General features: G+C 49.8%; 2 gene segments (V, D, J or C); both read left to right on the plus strand.

The window, feature by feature from the left end:
• LOC103745454 overlaps window positions 1-20,669 on the plus strand; it is a 144,872-nt gene that overhangs the window by 95,945 nt on the left and 28,258 nt on the right.
• LOC103745453 lies at window positions 565-4,260 on the plus strand (the record flags this gene model as incomplete). The annotated part of the segment is given in 6 exon segments: window positions 565-855; window positions 1,121-1,174; window positions 1,284-1,613; window positions 1,727-2,041; window positions 3,491-3,621; window positions 4,152-4,260. Coding segments are annotated over 6 exon segments (1,205 nt in total), but the record flags the coding sequence as incomplete, so codon positions are not given.

Genomic DNA, 20,669 nt, shown 5'->3' on the forward strand with positions numbered 1-20,669 from the left:
CATAGACCTCTAGAAACAAGGGGAAAGACCTGAAGAGGGCTGAAGTCCAGGTCTGGAGCCCAGAGCACGTGTTTGGGAGTCAGGCTGGCAGATGAAGGGGTGGACTGAGGAGTGGACTCCTGCAGCATAGTGCAGAATCAGGACCCCAAGCCTAGGGGTGGAGTGTGCTGACCCTCCTTGGCTCAGAGCCAACTCCAGGAGAGACAGACTTACAGAGGCCAAGATGGCAGGGCAGACAAGCTGGGGAAAGGGTATGGAGGGAAGCCATAGAAGATGTGTACAACTCCAAGACACGGGTGAGATGCAGTAGACAAGAGCTCACCCACCAGTGGAAGGGCACTGGGCGTAGTGCTGGGCTCAGAGCTGCCATAGGTTAGACCTAGCCTGGAATGGAGAGGGACAAGGTGAAGCAGGTGGACATGACACCCACAAGCCCAGGTGCTAGATCCTACCTGATCTTTGCAGAGCCCTGGGGTCCTGGAAGGGCCAAGAACAGAGGGCCTCCAGCTGCTTGGGTCCAGCCATGTCTGACAATATCCTCATATGTTTCCCCTTCTCTTGCAGCCAGCACCACGGCCCCATCTGTCTTTCCCTTGGCCCCCAGCTGTGGGGCCACTTCTGGCTCCACAGTGACCATGGGCTGCCTGGTCAAGGGCTACTTCCCCGAGCCAGTGACCGTGACCTGGAACTCCGGAGCCCTGTCCAGCGGAGTGCACACCTTCCCAGCTGTCCTGCAGTCCGGACTCTACACCCTCAGCAGCTCAGCAACTGTGTCCTCTAGCACCTGGCCCAGCCAGACCTACATATGCAATGTAAACCACCCGGCAAGCAAAACCAAGGTGGACAAGAAAATTGGTGAGAGGATGGCTACAGGAGAAAGGGGTTAACTGGAGGGTCAGGCCTGGAAATCTCTGCTCATGCCCCTCACACTCAGAGTAGTCCCTTGAGCTGGATGTCCATGTTGCACATCCTGGACACATCAATGTGGTCACAGGTCTTGACCTTCTAAGGATCACATCCAGGAACAGCCTGACCTTAGGCCACACTAGACTCACCCTTTTCCCTGGCTTGGTCCCTTCTTTCCTCTAGACCCAAGTAACACCCAGCCTTCTCTCTGCAGTACCCAATGACTCGTCGTCCTCATCCGATTCCTGCTCATGTCCCACGTGTCCAGGTGAGTCACCAGGTCTTGCTCTCCAGCCCCAGGATGGGGACAAGTGTCCTAAGATGCCCTATGTGAGAGGGTGGCCCAGGTGCTGACCCATCGCCATCTCTCTCATCAGCTCCTGAAGTCTTAGGGGGACCATCCGTCTTCATCTTCCCCCCGAAGCCCAAGGACGCACTCTTGATCTCCCTGACCCCCAAGATCACGTGTGTGGTAGTGGATGTGAGCCAGGATGATCCTGAGATCCAGTTTAGCTGGTTTGTGGATAATGTGGAGGTGCACACAGCTCAGAAACAGCACCAGGAGAAGCAGTACAATGGCACGTTCCGTGTGGTCAGCGTCCTCCCCATCGGGCACCAGGACTGGCTGAAGGGCAAGGAGTTCAAGTGCAAGATCAACAGCAATAACCTCCCGGCTCCCATCGAGAGAACCATCTCTAAATCCAAAGGTGGGAACGGGCGAGGTGTGCAGGGTAGAAATGTGATGGGCATCTGGACTGAGCTTGGTGTGGACAGCTCTCTACTTTGGCAGTGACTTCTGTTCTGACTTCTGTCCCCACAGGGCAAGCCCGGGTACCTCAGGTGTACACCCTACCCCCACCCCGGGAGCAGCTGTCTAAGAAGACGGTCAGTCTGACCTGCATGGTTATGGGCTTCTACCCTGAGGACATCGATGTGGAGTGGGCGAGGAATGGACAACCAGAGCAGAACTTCAAGAACACCCCGCCTATCCTGGATGCCGATGGGTCCTTCTTCCTCTACAGCAAACTCACTGTGGACGCAAGCAGTTGGCTAGAAGGAGAATCATATACCTGCTCCGTGGTGCATGAGGCTCTGCACAACCACCAAATGCAGAAGACCCTCTCCCGCACTCCGGGTAAATGAGTCCAGCACCCAGCAAGATCTCAGGTCCTACGGGACACTGACACCGACCCTCACCCCTAAACCCATGTAAATAAAGCACCCGGAGCTACCCTGTGAGACTATCCTGGTTATTTACAAGGCACAGAACTCATGGTATACCTAGGCTATGGGCTGTGGGGTCTGGCCAGGCTTGGAGGCCTGAGTTATCATCAGGGAAAGAACATGGGTTTTGCACTGCCAGAGCCAGAGCATGCCTGCCCTTACCAGAAATCATCTCTAACTGAGGAGGGGGAGGACTGGCCCAAGGAGCCCTCTCTATACCCTCCCTCCACCTGGGAGCTGCTTTGTGCTGAGCCTGGAGATGGTCCTCGGAAACCTCCAAAGAAAGAAACACAACACACAAACCCCACCCACACCTGTCTGTCTTTCCCTCCGCCATCATCCCCCACCCTGACTAAGGAGGTCTCTGGGTGCACAGCAGGGACAAGCCTGGCTGTGGGCATGCAGGCACTGAGCCCAGACAGCTCTACCAGGCCTCTTCGTGCTAGGGCTAGGGCTACCCACTCCTGGGAACACCACACACTATATGGCATTCACTCACACCAATGACCCTGGCTGCCCTAAGGGAGGGACTGTGCAGATACCCCCATAGATGCTAAGGCCAGAGCCATTAGAGCCAGTCTATAGAGCATCACTCAGCCCACACAGCACCTACACACACACACACACACACACACACACACACACACACACACACACACACACACAAGTGAACCACAAATGCCAACTCACATAAGCACCCTACATAACACCAAAACTTAACATGGTATCAGAGCGAGCACTCCTAAACACCGCCTCAATGTCTACATGTATGCCTGCACAGACACAGAGTTCTGCACCCCTGTCCCAATGCACACAAGTGCCCCTGAACCCAGTCTGCCAGTCCTCAGGCCCCCGTTTCTAATCCACACAGTTGACACTGCCCCTATAGCTGCATGACCTGGCTCACTTCCCAGTGTGGACCATCTCTGAAGCCCAAGCATCACCAGGCACAGGCTCTGCCATCACTCTGGCCCTCTGGGCTTGGTTACCAGGGGACAGGCAGAGTGAGGGTCAGGCAGGATACATAGTCACTTCCTAGAGGGGTCACAAGCCCTGACTCAGCCCAGCCAGCCCCAGTGTTGAGGGGTGAGGCAGATAGAGAGTGATCCTGCACAGTCCAGACCAACATCAGGTCCAGCATGACTGGCCTTATAAGCCCAGGGTCTGAGCTGGAGCAGCTGAGTGGACTGAGGCTGTGGCCCAGAATAGGTAGAAAGGAGAGCTGGTCCCAGGGCAGGTCTGCTGGCAGCCCAGCTGGCCCTTTCTCCTGGTCCTTCCCGCCGCCTCATCCTGCCACACAGAGAGTCGCCCCCAGTCCCATCTCGGTGGGACAAGCACTGACCACCCCCTCTCTGTCCAGAGATGGAACTGGATGAGACCTGTGTCGAGGCCCAGGACGGGGAGCTGGACGGGCTCTGGACGACCATCACCATCTTCATCACCCTCTTCCTGCTCAGCGTGTGCTACAGCGCCACGGTCACTCTCTTCAAGGTTGGACGTGCTGCCTCCACCTGTTCCCCCGCTGTCCCACAATGTGCACACTGTCCCCACACCGTCCTTTTGAGTCAAGCTCTCCCCACCTCACTGTCTCAAGCTTTTCCCTGTGTTGTCACATGTTGTCCCCAACACAGTCATTTGCTCTCTTCATACCCCATCATTATCCCTCTACTGTTCCATGTTGTACTTGCGCCATCCACACTGTCTCCTCGTCTCCATGCTTCCCCAAGTTGTCACCCGCCCTACCCATGCACTGTCCCCAACACTGTCTACACACTGTTTCTATGCTGTTCCCCACTCTGAGCCCACCTGGTCCTCCCAGATCCCCATGGTATTCCCACAACATCCCTTGTTCTAGCCATACACCATCTCAAAACTGTACCTGTGCTGTGCCCCATAATGTCAGCTGTCCTCTATCTTCACCCCAGCTGAATGTCACCCCAGGGGTGGGAACTGCCCCTGCCTTACCCACAGGATGGTGGGGACTGGGCAGGCGCAGTTCATCTCACCTCTCTGTCCCACAGGTGAAGTGGATCTTCTCCTCTGTGGTGGAGCTGAAGCAGACGATCGCACCCGACTACAGGAACATGATCGGTCAGGGGGCCTAGGCTGCCACCTCAGAGGGGCTTGGGGCTTCTTGGGCCTTGCAGGACCAAATTCATCCTGCCAAATAGCATCCTCTGACTCTGCCACCAAGCTCCCTTCCCCGCTTGGAGGAAATGTGGACAGGAGGCTCTGCCCTAGACCACAGCCAAAAGGATCCAAGTTGCCAGAATGCTGGATGGGGCCAGACGTACCATGTGCTCCCTCAAAAGAATGTATGAGCCCTCAGGACAGCAGGGCACTGTCTCAGGAGATCTGGGTTCCCACATTACCTGCATTCAGCTAGACAGGAACCAGCCTTGGAGCCAGCCCTGTCCACACCATCCTCTCCAAAACAGGGTTTCCTGAGAAAAGAAGAGATTTCTAGACCCTTAAAAGGAGACATCTGCCCCCAGGGCTGGGAAGCCAGTGCCACTGCAGCCCAAAGGGATCTCCAGCTAGGCTGCTAAAGGTCACTCTGATGGCCTTTGCTCGACCAATGCCCAGCCCGGCTCCTTCTGGGCACTTAGGTGAACCCCTCGCTTCAAGAAAGGGCCTGTGTTTGTCAGGCTCTAGGGACCAAACCTCCTCAAGATGGGGCTCCTTGTCCAGGCCCCTCTTCCTGCTTCCTGCCACCTGCTCACCTGTGGGATTCTCAGACACGGACCCAACAACAGACTGTGCTGATCCCACAGCCTCAACATCAAGACACTGTCACTTCCCTGGAGGTCACAGCTGCACTCCAAAGAGACACGCAGAAGACGGCATGTGCTTCATGACCTCTCTTGATCCTGGCAGGATCTGAACAAGGTCATAAGGACCTTCAGGAGGAGGGCCTGGTGGACTGATCTCCTAGAAGGCGACCAGAGGGAGAGAGATGTAGGGAGGGGAGCCAGGCCAGAGTAGGGCCTCCGTGCAGGCCTGGCATCTGACCCGGCCACTTACAACAGAAGTAGATGGAATAGATGTCCAGGAGGAGAGCCCAGGCCTGGGGTCCTGAGGATAACCGGCCACTGGCACTGGATACAGGTGCCGTTTCTCCATCTCATATCACAGCAAATGCCAGATCAGAGTCTCCAACCAGGAGAGAAAAGGAAAATGGGACAGAAAGAAAGGGCCCATGGCCCTCAGAGACTGACAGGAAGTGCCCGTTAGCACGAAGCTTAGCTTTGCCAGCTTTTTACTTCAAATTAATCTTTAAAGTCTCTCGATATGTTTTAGTGACAATAAAGTACTCTTCAACACTGTGTCTCTCCCTCTGCTCTGCCTGTGTGGACCAGCCCCACCGTCCATGTGCAGAAGTCCCCTCCCTTGGTGCCAAAACCTCACCCACCCAGCAGTCAGCTCTCAGTCTTGAGTCTCCTCTAAATGATCAGGTAGGGGTGAACTGTGGGGTGCAATCGTTCTGGAGTCAAACTTAGCACATGCAGGCTGTGGCTGCCAGGAGGGAGGGGCACCCGGGAAGCAGAGGACAGGTAGACACCAGGATCACAGGAGCAAATGCTGAGTCAGGGGCAGATTGTAGACTGATAATTTGCAGTGGAGAAGGCAGTCTGGTGAACATGGGCCCTGCTTCCTCTGGTACCAGGTGGCAGCCTTTCTAAGGGAGTACAAGGGAATGGGGAAAGGTAGACAGGGCTCCTCATGTGTCAGTGCTCTGTGAATTTACAAAGTGGAGTTTGGTATCTGAAGCATCCTAGGACAGAGACTTGACTGTCAGAAACTTGTCTGTTCAGGTCTGCGTAGGCTGTGGTGGAGGTTTGTGCAGAAGACTCAGAGTGGCTGGGCTGGTCGGGGGACCCTGTCAAAGCAGCTTCTAGGAGGGCAGAAGCCAGGCTAGCCAGCACTAGTGCAGTGTCTAGTGTTGGGAAGGACTTGTTTTGCCCAGGACTGGGGAGCAGCAGATTCCTGTGAGTGGCATTTCTGCTATGGGAGTTGCACAAAGATGGGTAGTAAAACACGGCATTTCATTCATAGCCAGTGCCCAACTGCACAGTGAGCTGCGTGGAGCCTGGGCTTGGACTAGGTATGCTGAGCAGCTGCCTGGAGCTGGATGCTTGAAACACGTTTTGTGGGTGCAGGGCATTGAGACCTAGGGTACAAGGGTATGGCTCAGACTGTCCCAGACCTGATGAAAGCTGCTGGGCCTTACACACACCTCCCACCCAGAGTATGAGAAAAACCAACCTCCCTCTAAGGTGAGCAAGACAGGCGATGTAGTTCTTTGAGTTCAGAGAATATTCTGGACTTGGCGACCCTGGCAGGCCGGCACTTTCCCTGAGGCCCTACATGAAGAGCTGATATCTCCCTTCTGCCTCTTGGGGACCTCTGGGTCTCCCTTGTAGACAGGAAAGGAAATAGTGTCTGACCAGTAATCCAGTCACTCCACAGCCAAGCAGGCTGGGCTGGAAGAGAGCAATCACGGTTCATTTTCCCAGGGCACAAGGGCTGGGCTCCTGCGTGGTTATGAGACACCCTACTTCCAATACCAACTTCTGCAAGAGTTTCCATAGCTTCTGGTTTCTATAGCTCAGCTTGAACTCTATTGGAACTCAGTGGAGCTCTATTCTTTCTCTGCTCTGGAAGCTAAGGATCTAGGATATATGGTCAGAAGTCTGGGTTCTCCATGTTGCAGACAGAATCTGTCACAGGCCCCGTCAAGCTCTACGGCAACAGCCCTTCTCTTCTAGAAGGAGCACACTAGCCAGGACTGCACTCTTACAGCCTGCCTTCTCCCCTTACATGTGTCATGTATCCACCGCCCCTTTCCAAGGGCCCAGTCCTGCTGGGTTAGATGACCACCCTGATCCAGCAGGAGCTCACCTCCACTTGATTCCACCCGCAGACTTGGTTTCTAAATGGGGCCACATTCTGAGGTCTGAACTTGGGACTTCAACATGTGTATCAGCTACTTTTCTTCTTGTTGTGGGGAAATACCTATAAGAAAGAAGAATTGTTTGAGTTCGAGATGAAAGATCCATCATGACAGGGAAGGTGCGGAGACGACAGCCGCGTACAGGGGAAGGCTGTGCCAGCTGCCTGCTCCTTGGTGTCACCTGGGAGCTGAGAGGTTAGGCTGGAACCAGAGCCAGGAAATAACACATTATCCCTGATCACATGACCCTATATTTTCCCAGCCTTGGAGACCTGGACAGACAGGAAAAGGGTATTATAGCAAGTAGGTCTGGCCCTTCAGTCATCATCTGCCAGGTCCATGAGCACTGACATCTGTTCCCAAGGCAGGTCTGAATCCTGACTCTGGACACTTGCTCCCGGGCCAGGCCCAGATCCTGGCTTTAGACAACCCCAGGGCAGGCTTGGATTCCGGCTCCAACATCTGCTCTCAGGACAAGCCTGGATCCTAGTTCCTGACATACAAGGAAAATTCAGAAACTGTCCAGGGCCAGATATGCATGTCCCAAATGCATGACCCATTAGGCCCCTCCTAATGGTAATGGTAATCCACCACCTCCTAATAATGCTGTCATATTCTAAATCCACCAAAGGGTTAATCCACTGATTAGTTCAGAGCCCTCATGGTCTAATCATCTCTGGAAAGCCCTACATAGACACCTCCAGAGACATGATGTCACTCAACCTGATCAAGGATGAGCCATCACATCAGAGAAGTAGGACCCTTACCACAAGATTACAGCCTCAGCTCATGCCTCAATTTCCATCCTGCTGCCTTGCCCCAAGGATCTCACACTTGCCACCCACATTCCCTGCCCAATTGTATAGTCCCACTCCTTAAAAGCCCTCAGTCCTTCTCCATAACTGTATCTGGGGCTTTGTCTATATAATCGTCCTTCTGTAACTGCAGCTCTGGCTCTATTTCTGTCCCTGTCGTTCTTCTGTCATCTATCATGTGTCATGAGCAAAACCACCTCAAAGAGGAAAAGGTTTAATTTCATCTTACAACTCCCAGGTCACAATCTAACATCATGGGAAGGCAGGGCAAGAACTGAAGCAGAGACCTTAGAAAAATTCTGCTTGCTGGCTCGTTCCTCCAACCTAGTCTCAGCCTGTTGCTGTTGTTGTGAGTGCTTTAATTTCAATAACTTATTTAATGATTCCATTTGAAAAATAACAACCTTACACAGACTGGCATATTCTCAAATTACCTATGTATAAATAATTTGATTTTCCTTTTGTGCCTGAGAAAGGAGTAAGCACACACACAGACACACGTGTGTATGTGTGCATGTATGCATGCCCGTAATGCAACCAGACTAGCCAGAACAGTGAGTCTTGCTCTGTCACATTCTCTCTTATTTCCTGTAGACAGCACCTCACTGAAGCCAGAGCTCCATGTTTTCCAGCTGTGCAGGCTTCAGCCTGATTTCTTATATAACTCAGGCCCACCTGCCCAGGGGTGGCACCACCCACAGTGGGCTGGGCCCTCCCACATCAACCAACAATTAAGAAAATGCCCCACAGACATGACCATAGGCCAATATGATAGCGGAAATTCTCCGCTGAGATTCTCTCTTCCTAGACTTGTCAAGTTGACAACTGAAACTGTCCAGCACATCACCTACCTCTTATCATGTATGCCTACTTATGTATGCTTTTATCATTTATCTCTATTATTCTATTTCTCTACCCTCTGTCATCCAGCCATCATCTCCCACTGACTGTGCTTCTCTGGAGAACATTGAGTACTCGTTTCTGAAACTCTGAAAAAGCCTAAGACTGGACATGCTCACTACAGTGGAATACCACCATAAGACGGGCTCTTATGTATCAAAGCTTGGCCTCTAAATTGTTATCCAAGGATAACCTTGATCTATGATCTTCCTGCCCCTACCTTTGCAGTACAGGGATTACAAGCACATGTCACTATACCTGGTATGTGTGATGGCAGGGATCAAACCCAAGGCTTCCTATGTGCTAGACAAACACTACTAACCAAGCTACAGCCCCAGCCAAGGTCCAGCATTTTGATGACATTTAACTCAGTCAGCTTTGCCAGGGCAAACTGATAACAAGAGCAATCAGTGAAAAGTCTCCCTCCTGCACAAGCTCTTCTCACTCACATCTGTGTCTACTACTATGTGTTTGGTTTCTCTGCTCTGGTATCTATGTCAAAGGATCAGATCCTTTCTGGAATGTTCAAAAGAAAGAACCACATGGACCCACACCACGGTTGCTCCCTGGCTGAGGCTGCGGCCCCCCTACAACTGGCAGCATGTGAGTGTGGAGTGATGACCAAGGGAGCCAACACTGGGATGAGCTTGTTTGGGGGAGCTGGAGATGGCTTCCCTAGGCCCAGCACGTCCCCTGTGCCCCTTGGGCTGACTCTGCCTTTGTTCCTGGATGCGCCAGGCCGCTCAGTGGCAGGGTCTCTCCCACACCTGCTGTGGAGGAGCTCCACCCTCTTGGTCTCTTTCTTCCATGGCCTATCTGCAGCCTGCCTCTGGAAAAGAGCACAGAGGCTGCAGGATGAAGTCAGCACATGAACAGCTGGCCTGGATCACATCGCACCTTGACTATCCCCTAGTCCCTAACCCACATCTGTACCAGGCCAGAAGGTTGGTTATCGTGGCCCTGGTGTAACTTTATCATGAGTGTCCAAGAGCTGAATGGACCCACAAGGACGTGGAGCAAGGGGCATGGTTGTCCCCAGAGCTCAGATCTCATAGGGAGATGGGCATCCAAGGGAGTGGAAGAGCCTGGCACAGTGGTGGGTACAGGTCTCATCCAGTTCCACCTCTGGACAAGGAGGGTTGGTCAGTGTTTGTCCACTGAGTTGGGCTAGAGTGATTCCCTGAGTGGCAGGGTGGGGCAGCAGGGAGGTACAGGAGACAGAGCCAGCTGGACTGGGCTGGCAGACTCACTCTGGGGCCAGCACTCCTTTAGTCCCTCTTTGGGCCAGAAACCTGAGTTTCCCCAACTACTTGTTCCTGGGCTCATCCAAACACACTGGACCTAATGGTGACCTGGACTGGGCAGGAGCCCTCCCTGTCTGCCCATCCCTCAGCACTGGGGTTGGCTGGGTGCATTTAGGGCCCGTGACCCAGGTAGGCAGTGACTCTGCAGCTCTCCCAACCCTCTTCCAAGCCCAGAAGGTAGAGTGATGGCTAAACCTGATCCTAGTAGTGATGCCTGAGCTTCACAGAAGGTCCACACTAAGAAGCAAATCAGGCCACTCAGCTATGGGGGGGAGGGTGCTAATTATATGGAAAACTGGTCTGAGAGTCCAGGGACAGATCAGACCTGAGAGGATTTGGGGTGGGGGGTTCCAGAAGCTCCAAAGAGGACAGCTGTGTGTGTCCCAGGTAGCCTACATGTAGATGAGGAGGGGTTTGGGAATGGGTCTGACACATTGCTGGGTCTGGGTACTGTGCAGGGCAGCCAGGTATGTGCACGTGTGTGCACAGGTACTGTGTACACTGGGCAGTGCTCAGAAGGCTGGTTGAAATGGGTCTGGTCTGAGCATCCACACAAGTATCTGGAAAGACCCTCTCCTAGGGTAGCCAAGGCCACTTGCCTCAGCCCCATTGGGTCCAAAGACTGAATGTTCCATGGGTGGACAGTGGCTCCATAGATGGGAAGCCTAGCACAAGCGGAGGGAGGCCAGGCAGAGCAGTGTGTGCTGTGTTGAGGGTCAGTCTACATACTTGGCCAGACATGCCTCTGTAGGGTCCCAGGGAGATCCTTGGTCAGAGGGATCACAGGGGAAGGACAGATGCAGGAGATGGTATTTGAGTGTTTCTTGTGTTCTTTTCCTTGAGGGATTACTATGGGTGTGTACTGGTCCAGCACAGAGCAGCTGCTGGATGGAGAGGACCTGGGGAAGGGGTCACCTTAGGACAAACCCCCTCCTGGGTAGGCACAGCAGAATTCTCTGGGGCTAGTTACAGAGGACTACCCCACACACTCTCTCTCCCTAATGACCACTGTGGCCTCAGACCCTCACCAGATCCCACAACACATGGCCTGAGTGTACCATGAGCTGTGTGACTCAGAAAGAATCAGAACAGTCCCTCGGGGTCCCAGAGCAGTGTTGAATGTTTTATTTACATAGGATAGGGGTAAGGGTGAGTGTCAGTGTCCCTTGGTTCTTCAGAGCTCTCTGGACGCTGGGCTCATCTACCTGAGGAGTGAGATGTGGTCTTCTGCGTGTGAGGTTATGCAGAGCCTCGTGCACCACAAAGCAGATGAAGCAGCCTCCCCACAGCCACCTGCTCTTGTCCACACTGAGGTTGCTGTGGAGGAAATAAGAACCTCGGGACCCCAAGGCAGGTGAGGTGCTCTTATAGCCCCGCCCCGGCTGCCCCTGGCTATACCACTCTACATTGCTATCCAGAGAGTAGAAGTCCGTGATCGTGCAGTCAGACTGAACTTGTTCTTGGTCATCTGCTCCTGGGGTGGGTTCATGGTATGCACCTCTGGTTCCTGGGCTTTCCCTGTGGGAACAGAAGTAAATGCAGAGGTCATTAAAAAGATGAGAAGGATGCTCACCATGCAGAAAGTGCTGCTGGACGGCTCCACCCGGAGCTGCATCTGGGCTGGGTGCACCTCCACGTCATCCACAAACAGCTGAATTGGACCTCAAGGTCAACCCAGCTCATTCCCACTATCACACACATGATCTTGGGAGTCAAGGAAATCAGGAGTGCATCCTGAGAATTTGGGAGGAAGATAATGACAGACGGTACCTCCAGGAGATCAGGGGCTGGTGAGGAGAGGGGATGGGTCAGCACCTTGTTCACGCTCCGATGTGGGGCTGCTTAGGACACTTGTCATCACACTTGGTCTGGAAATTGAGGCTCACTTGGACATTTGGAACTTTTGCAAGGGGCGGCCGGGAGCGTCTGCGCTCTGCAGAGAGAAGGCTGGATGTTCCTAGGGTTTGGAAGAAAAAAGGTACCAGGGAGGAGAGATTTTGATCTAGATATGGGTTAAGGTCAGGCTGCTCTTAGAAATGACCCACATCTACCTCTGTGACCAGGACGCAGAACAATGACATCCTGAGGCCCACCCCCTGAGCAGGAGCATGGGAAGAGGTCTCCAGGAGAGAGACATACAAAACCCTTTACTTCCCTGGACTAGGGTTCAATCTCTGGCCAGGAGGATGACCCAAGACTAACCTAAATCCCCTAAATCCCCCTCTCACCAATGGTCTTGACCACCTTGGTGCTGCTGGGTGGGGGGTTACATTGCATGTATATGTCTGGCTGGGGTAGGTGCTGGCAGGTATGGCCGCTGAGCTGCTGAGGGTATAGAATCCAGACTGCAGGACAGCTGGGTAGGTATGTATCCCTCTGGACAGAGCTCCAGAGTTCCAGGACAATGTCACTGGCTCAGGGAAGTAGCCCTTGACCAGGAATCCCGGGGTCATTGTGAATCCATAAGTATTTCCAAAGTGAAGAGCCAGGTAAAGACAGATGGGACCGTGGTGCTGGCTGCAAGAGGGGAAGGTGTAGACATGCGGTCAGACACTGTGCTGGATGCTTTCGTGTCAACTTGACACACCTAGGTAGAGGGAGCCACAATTGTAGAACTGCCTCCATTGAACTGGCCTGTGATCATGTCTATGGGGTATTTTCTAGATTGTTGAGTGACATAGGAGGGCCCAGCCCACTGTGGGTTAGTTTCGTATTGTATAAGAAAGCAGAGTGAGCATGGGCCAGGGGAGCAAGCCAGTAATCAGCGTTCCTCCATAGCCTGTGCTTCAGCTCCTGCCTCCAGGTTCCTGCCCTGAGTTCCTACCTTGGGCTCCCTGATGAACTGTGACCTGGGAGATGTAAGACAAATAAACCCTTTCCTCCCCAAGTTGGTAGTGAGTGGAATGTTTTGTCACAGCAGTGCAAAAACAAACTCGAGCAGAAATGCAGGACCCAGGCCTCTGGAGGGACTCTGTCTTCAGTCCTCCCAGACCTGGGATCCTTTGTATGGATCAGGCAATGTCCATCAACTAGACTGACTGGTGACTGTCAGGTGCCCACCAGACTGGTCCCACCTGCCTCTTAGTCCCTCTCTACCCCCATAGCACCAGGTTAGGCCAGGCCTGTGACACTCTAAGCCCAATCCTATCGCTAGACCACATCAAGAAAGCTACTGAGCCAGCTATTCAGAGTTGCACTTTACATCCCACTTTGCTGCCCCTTGTCACTGCGCCTCATGGCTACACGTGATCCATGTCTGCATTTGATGACCAGTCACAGCCAACACAGACCAGGGTCCTCCATCCCTTCCCCAATTCTGTCTGTCCTGCTACCCTGGCTCCTGCTGTCTTTTAGGTGCCTTGTCTCACTCCAGCTTCTTGGTACCTTACTTGACTGGTAGCTCCTGTTCTTGGGTCCCCTGAGCTCTGCACAATCCCAGAGAGCTGGTTCTGCCTCTTCCCTGTAAGTTGTGTCTTCTGGCATTAATACTGAGCTAAGGGCCATCATCACACCCCACCCCTGGTCTGGACCCACATCCTTCCCTGATACAGCCCTTCAGGAGCTTCCTCTTCAGTCCATATGCCCTTAGCACACCCAGGCTTCTGAATCTGTGTCCCAGGTCTTGGCCTTGGCCCTCAGCACTCCTTGGATCATCCTCCCACCTTCCTAAAGTTCATACCCATCACCCCTGCCCTGTACCTTCCCAGAATATGCACTTCTGGCCCATCCTGACCTCTCTGGTCACTTCTTGATCTCTGCAGAGCCATCTTCTGAGTTCAGCTCCCCACCTCTTCCTCAATTATGCATCACACCTCATTCGGCTTTTCTTCCTGGTAAGAAGTCATACTCTTATAAACAAACGGTGTTCTTATATAATCTTATGCTTAGACTATTTTGTAGCTTCCTTTTGTCTCACTCACTAAGTGGATGTCTTGAAATGCAAACCTGTGATGTCTTACTACTCAGCAATGTTTTGTTGCTCTCTGATGGCTTTACCACCCTACGATGCTTTATTTCTGTGTAAGATCTTGAAGCTCTGTGGTGTTTTCCAGATAAACATGTCTAAGTACTGGTAAGAAAATAGAGATTCTAATAGGGCACCTGGTCCAATTACACAAAAGTGTAAATCATATGTGAGGGTATCTAAACTTCTGCTTATGATATCTGTTTGATTTTTTTAAGACTGCAATGACCATGTGACTAACTCTCAGGCCAATTAATCTAGTCTAGCTATAGATCAAAAGGCAGCAAATGTCAAAGTATGATGACCAGGCAAACTCAGGAAGGAATTTTCCTGATATAACATGGCACATCAATGAAAAGCATAGGGCCTAGGTGGCAACCAGAAAGTGACAGTGTAGAAAGTCCTACATAACCTTACCTGTACTTGTTCATGGCCCAGAAAATCCCGAAGCCTTTGTTGGTAATTCTAGGATCACATGCATGTGGCAATAAATGAATTCGCTAACTCTCCTGTGTGACATGCTTGATCTCTTAGCTGTTTGAAGAATTTTTCTGTAACAACTGGAGGCTCCAGCGAGATGTATCACTTTCACAGACATCTCTACATAGCATGAGCTCAAGCATATTGACCCTTTGTGCTGCTGGAGTAAGGCTCCAGCTTGGGCTAGGGAGAGGGACTTTGATGCTCTTAAAGGAAAGACAATACCTCATGGTTTTCCATGTCCCTGAGAAGTCAATGATTTGCTCTCCCTGGACAGCTGGGCCCCAGCTAGACCCCAAAGGAGGAACAGACTAGTTCATCAGGAACTAGGATTGGTCATAGAAAGTAGTAAGGCACCAGAACCCAGCACTATCAATGGGATAGAGGCAGAGGCCAATCACCTCTCAGTAGGGAGGGCAGCTGCTATAAGCTCCAGGAAAGATTACTCAGAAAGGGGAACCCAGGAGAAGCACCACAGAACCCTCCTCCATACAAGCCTTCTGTCATGTTAGCTATACCAGCACCCCAAAGAGCCCCTCACCTTGATGCCAAACCCATTGCAGATGTGTAGACACTCATGCCAAGTGATCCCACTCCAGGTTCAGTTGTCAGGCAGGTGCTCATGGCTCTGCCTATGCAGGAATCACCCACACTAAGTATTTTTGTGCAGCAACCACTGCTCACACAGCACTGTTCACACAGGGCCCCCTCCCCTGCTAATCCCACCCATGCAAACACTATTTGCAATGAGCCCTGTCCTGAAACAAGCCCGTGAGAGCCAAGCTCAGCCTCATCACCCAGGATGACTGAGGAAAGGCAGACCCCAAAACCAGTACAGGCCCCATACTGGGAACTGAGGCAGCTTTGGGTGACTTGTCAAATCAGCCTGAGGCTTTCCAAACGCCCCCCCAGGCAATGCAGCTCCCCCCACCGCCCCCACCCCCACACAGACGGATGGAAATGGCACAACACAGCCAGGCCATTCAACCCTCTACTACCAGTCTTTAGGCACCACAGACCTCCTCAATTGGAAGCAACATACTTCAGCTTACTTAGAAGAGCCCCAAGTCATGATTGACCTGCTCAAAATCATCCTAACACACGAACCAATCTGGTGATTGCAACTGATTGCAGACAACTTCTTCAAGCCCTCTTTAACATAGAAGAAAGATGCCTCATTTTGGGGGAGGCTCAAAGTTGCCTCTGAGACAGGTTCCAGGTTGTCAGCCTGATCCCATTACCTGGACCCAATGTGCAGTGCCCACTGACTAACCAGACTGGGACTTCAATGATGAGGACAGAAGAGACTCTCTTGAGAGATATAGGTGGGTCCCTGACATGGGGAGTGAAAACCAGGAAGGAAGTCAATTAACATGTCAAAGACAGCAAAAGAGGGGGGTCATCACCAAAGTTAAACCAAGAAGAGATCAACAGCTTAAAGAGATTCATAACACATAAGGAAATTGAAACAGTAATAGAAAACCTCCAACTAAAAAAAGCCCAGGCCCAGATGGATTTACAGCAGAATTCTACCAGACATTTAAAGAAGACCTCCAACCAATACTACTTAAATTATTCAAAACAATAGAAACAGTTCCAAATTCCTTATATGAAGTCAGCATCACTCTAATAACAGATGAAGTATATTCAATTTAACCAGATGTGTCTGAGGTTCTCCTTCAAAACCTAGAGCTGGAACTATTTGTGAAAAGCAGCTATGTCCATGAGGGCCAGGGAAAGGTAGGATACACACTGACCACCTCTGTCAGGGTCATCAAAGCTGAAGCTTTACCACAAGGATAGTCAGCACAGAGATCAGAATTGTGGGCGCTAATCCAGGCATTGAGGCAGATGGCAGGCAAGTGGATTAACATCTATACTGACTCAAAACATGCTTTTGCTACCTTGAATGTTCATGGGCCACATAGAAGGCAAGAGGACTCTTAACAGCAGAAGGAATAGAGGAGAAATTCTCCAACTGTTAGAGGAAGGTGCAGGGATTCACTGCAAAGGGCATCAAAAAAGAAATGACGTCATCAGTAGGGGAACCGACTGGTTTACCTGGCGGCCAAGGATGCTACCAACCTGCCAAGTGCAGCAACAAGCCCTGAATCCATTTCATCTACTCTCTTAGCACCAGAGTTGCCACCATCCCCAAAGTACGTTAGAGAAGAAGACAGGGGGCTAAAAGTGGAAAGGGGACTGAAGGGCCGGAAGGCTGGTGGGAGCTCCCAGACCAAAGACTTTTTGTTTCTGCAAAAGTAGCAGCCCAGACCCTTAGCCGAGTTAGCCAAAAGAAAGAGCAAATACAAATTAATAAAATCAGACATGAAAGGGGATACATCACAATAGACACCAAAAAAATCCAGAACATCGTAAGGGAATACTTTAAAAACATATACACTATTAAATTTGAAAAGTTAAAAGAGATAAATGAATTTCTAAATTCATGGTCATCACCAAAGTTAAACCAAGAAGAGATCAACAGCTTAAAGAGATTCATAACAAATAAAGAAATTGAGTGCTGGGTGTGGTGGCACACGCCTTTAGTCCCAGCACTCAGGAGGCAGAGTCAGACGGATCTCTGTGAGTTCAAAGCCAACCTGGTCTACATGGTAAGTTCCAGGACAGCTGGAGCTACAGGGAGACCCTGTCTCAAAAAGAGCCCCCCCAAAAAAGCCCAGGCCCAGATGGATTCACAGCAGAATTCCACTAGACAAAGATCTACAACAAATACTTACTAAATTATTCAAAAAAATAAAAACAGGGAGAACTCTCAAACTCCTTCTATGAAGCCAGCATCACTCTAATACCAAAGCCAGGTAAAGACACAATGAAAAAATAAAACTATAGACCCATATACTTAATGAACACAGATGCAAAAATTCTCAACAAAATACTCAAAAACCACATACAAATGCACATCAAAAAGATCATCCACAATGAACAAGGCAGCCTTATTCCAGATATGCAGGGACAGTTCAATATAAGTCAATAAATGTAATAAATCATATAAATGGACTTAGAGACCAAAACCACATTGTCGCCTCAATAGATGTAGAAAAGGCTTTTGACAAAATTCAGCATGCATTTATGTTCAAAGTCCTAGAGGGAATTGGACTGGAGGGAACATACCTCAACATAACTAAATCTGTATACAACAAACCCACAACCAACACCATTCTAAATGGAGAAAAACTGGAAGCATTCCCATTAAAATCAGGAATCAGGCAAGGCTGTCCACTATCTCCTCTCCTTTTCAATATAATGCTTAAAACTCTTGCAAGAGAGATAAGACAAAAGAAGGAAATTAAAGGAATATTTGGGAAAGGTCAACTTATCACTATTTGCAGATGATATGATTTTATACCTAAGAGATCCTAAAAATTCCACCAGAAAACTGCTAGAAATAATTACTACTTTCAGTAAAGTGGCAGGTTACAAAAATCAACTTACAAAAATCAGTAGCTTTTCTACATACCAATAACAAGCAATTTAAAAAGCATTCAAGGACACACTCCCATTCACAATACCCACAATAAATAAATAATAAATAAATAAATAATAAATAAAATATCTAGGAATAAACTTAATGAAAGGCATTAAAGATCCCTATGATGAAAGTTTTTAGTCTTTAAAGAAAGAGATAGAGGAAGACACCAGGAGATGGAAGGACCTACTGTGCTCATGAATGGGTAGAAATAATATTGAGAAAATGACCATCCTACCAAAAGCAATCTATAGATTCAATGCAATGTCAACCAAAATCTCCATGACATTCTTCACAGAGCTAAAATAATCCTAAAATGCATATAGAATCACAAAAGATCCCAGACAGCCAAAACAATCTTGGTCAAAAAGAACATGCTTGGGGGATCATGATACCAAATCTCAAACTGTTTTACAGAGCTATAGTCATAAAAACAGCATGGTACTGGCACAAAAACAGACACATAGATCAATGGAACACAATAGAAGACCCAAACATAAGTACATGCAATTTCAGCCACCTGATACTTGACAAAGGTGCCAAGAACTCACAATGGAGGAAAGACAGCATCTTTAGCAAATGGTGCTGGCAAAGCTGGATCTCCATCCATAGAAGAATGAAATTGGACCCTTATTTTTCACCCAGCACAAAAGTCAACTCCAAATGAATCAAAGGCCTCAATATAAAACCTGAAACTCTGAAACTGCTAGAAGAAAACACGGGTAACACCGTATGAGATGCAGGCATAGGGAAGGACTCTCTAAATCAGACATCAGTTGCTCAGGCATTAAGGTCAACAATCAACAAATGGAACCTCATTAAGTTACAAAGCATCTGTGTAGCAAAAAAAAAATGGAGTAAAGAGGAAACCCACTGAGTGGGAGAAAATCTTCACCCGCTGCACATCCAACAGAGGATTAATTTTTTGTAAATTTTTATTGAATTTTTGTATATTTCGTAGAGAACATCTTAATCCACCTTAATCACCTTTATCCTCCTTCCCTACTGGCACCTTCCCATAGCCCCCTACCCTACTGGAATTCATACACTCTGTCATTTGTGTTAAAGCCTATCATGTCAAGTTAGTATCCCCAGACATCCCTCAGTGCAAGTGCATCCACTGGGGTCTAGGCAGCCTATCTCGAGTCCTTGCCTTTAAGAAGATCAGCTCTTCCTCACCCAGCAGTAATCAGTTGCCAATAATTCTTTGACTAAGATTGGAGCCTGCTGCTCATTTCCACAGTTGCATGCTGGGGTTTTGTCTGCTTGAGTTTGCATGGTCTTGTGCAGGCTGACACCATTGCTCTAGGTTCATATGAACAAGGTTGCAGGAGCTTGTAGGACTCCATTTCCATACAGTCATGCACCTCCTCCCTGGCTCTTCCAATCTTTTCACCCACTCGTCCACAATGTCCCCTGAGCCCTGGGTGGGTAAAGTTTAATATAAGAGCCCTGTCCAAGGACCCACGCTCTGCAGACTCTTACTCCCCACACTTTGGTCATGTGTGACCTTTTGTGTGCCTGGCCCTCTGTTGCATGAGGGCGCTTCATTGATGAGAACCAAGAGATTCAATAGTGTCCTCTTTACCCCTAGTTCTATGTTCCGAGAGCCTTGGGTGTCGAGGTTGCATTGTAGATGTGCCACTTAGGCTTGGGCAATTCACAGACAATGTCTGTGTGTGACTAGCTGTGAAACTTCAATAGTCTCCATCTGCTGCAGAAGAAGCTTCTTTGATGAGTGGTGACTGGGATACTTGTCTGTAAACATAAGGATCCATATTTTCCCATAGCAAGAAATTACAGTTTTCTAGGGATGTGACAGCCTTGGGCTTTTCTCTAAGAGCTAAGACCTCTCCAGCCATATGTAGCTGGTTATATTTACAGTGTCACACATGAGTTTCTCCCACTGAGTGGGCTTTAAGTCCAATTAGGTAGCTGTTGATTACCCCCAAGATTAAAGTGCCACTACTGCACACACATCATTTGCTGTGCTGGTCATTGATGTGATTATTAGACCTTGAAGTTGAGGTTGGACCATCAATTGATGTTCTCCCTTAGCAGCTTGCATAGTACTCTCCAAAGCTGTGAGAGCTGCCTTCAGGGGAGGTGGTTTCCAGATCAGTTCCAGCTCCATTGCTCCAAATTGTGTGTCTGAAGTATGTCCTGTCTTCAGCAATAGGGTTTTGTCTTCAAGCTCTGGGAGGCAATCGAGGACTGTGACAAGAGTCTGTATAGTTTTGGGAGTCTCTTAGACTGCCCTGGTCAACAACTCAAAGGAAGGTTTCCCTGACTGGCACTGTTTCTTGTTATACAGCCTTCAGCTGTACATGGACTCATGTAATAATATTGTATGTGAAATTTGTTGATAGATTTTTGGATTCATATGATTCCCTCTGGTTTCTACACCAACTAGGCATCCTTCACCTCTCTTTCCTTTCCCTTGTCTCACCCTCCTTCCACACCCTCTACTTTTAAAGTATCTCAGTGTTCCCCATTTCTCCCTTGGTAACACCAGCAACCTATGGTCCCACTTCTCTTGAGCTCCTTCTCCCCCCCATTTTAATTTTTACAAAAACTTTACTGAGAATTTCATACATGCATATAAGGTGTTTTGATCAAATCCATGCCCACT

This window comes from Nannospalax galili, unplaced genomic scaffold, assembly GCF_000622305.1.
Source record: "Nannospalax galili isolate Female #2095 unplaced genomic scaffold, S.galili_v1.0 scaffold2083, whole genome shotgun sequence".
In the NCBI taxonomy this organism is placed as follows: domain Eukaryota; kingdom Metazoa; phylum Chordata; class Mammalia; order Rodentia; family Spalacidae; genus Nannospalax; species Nannospalax galili.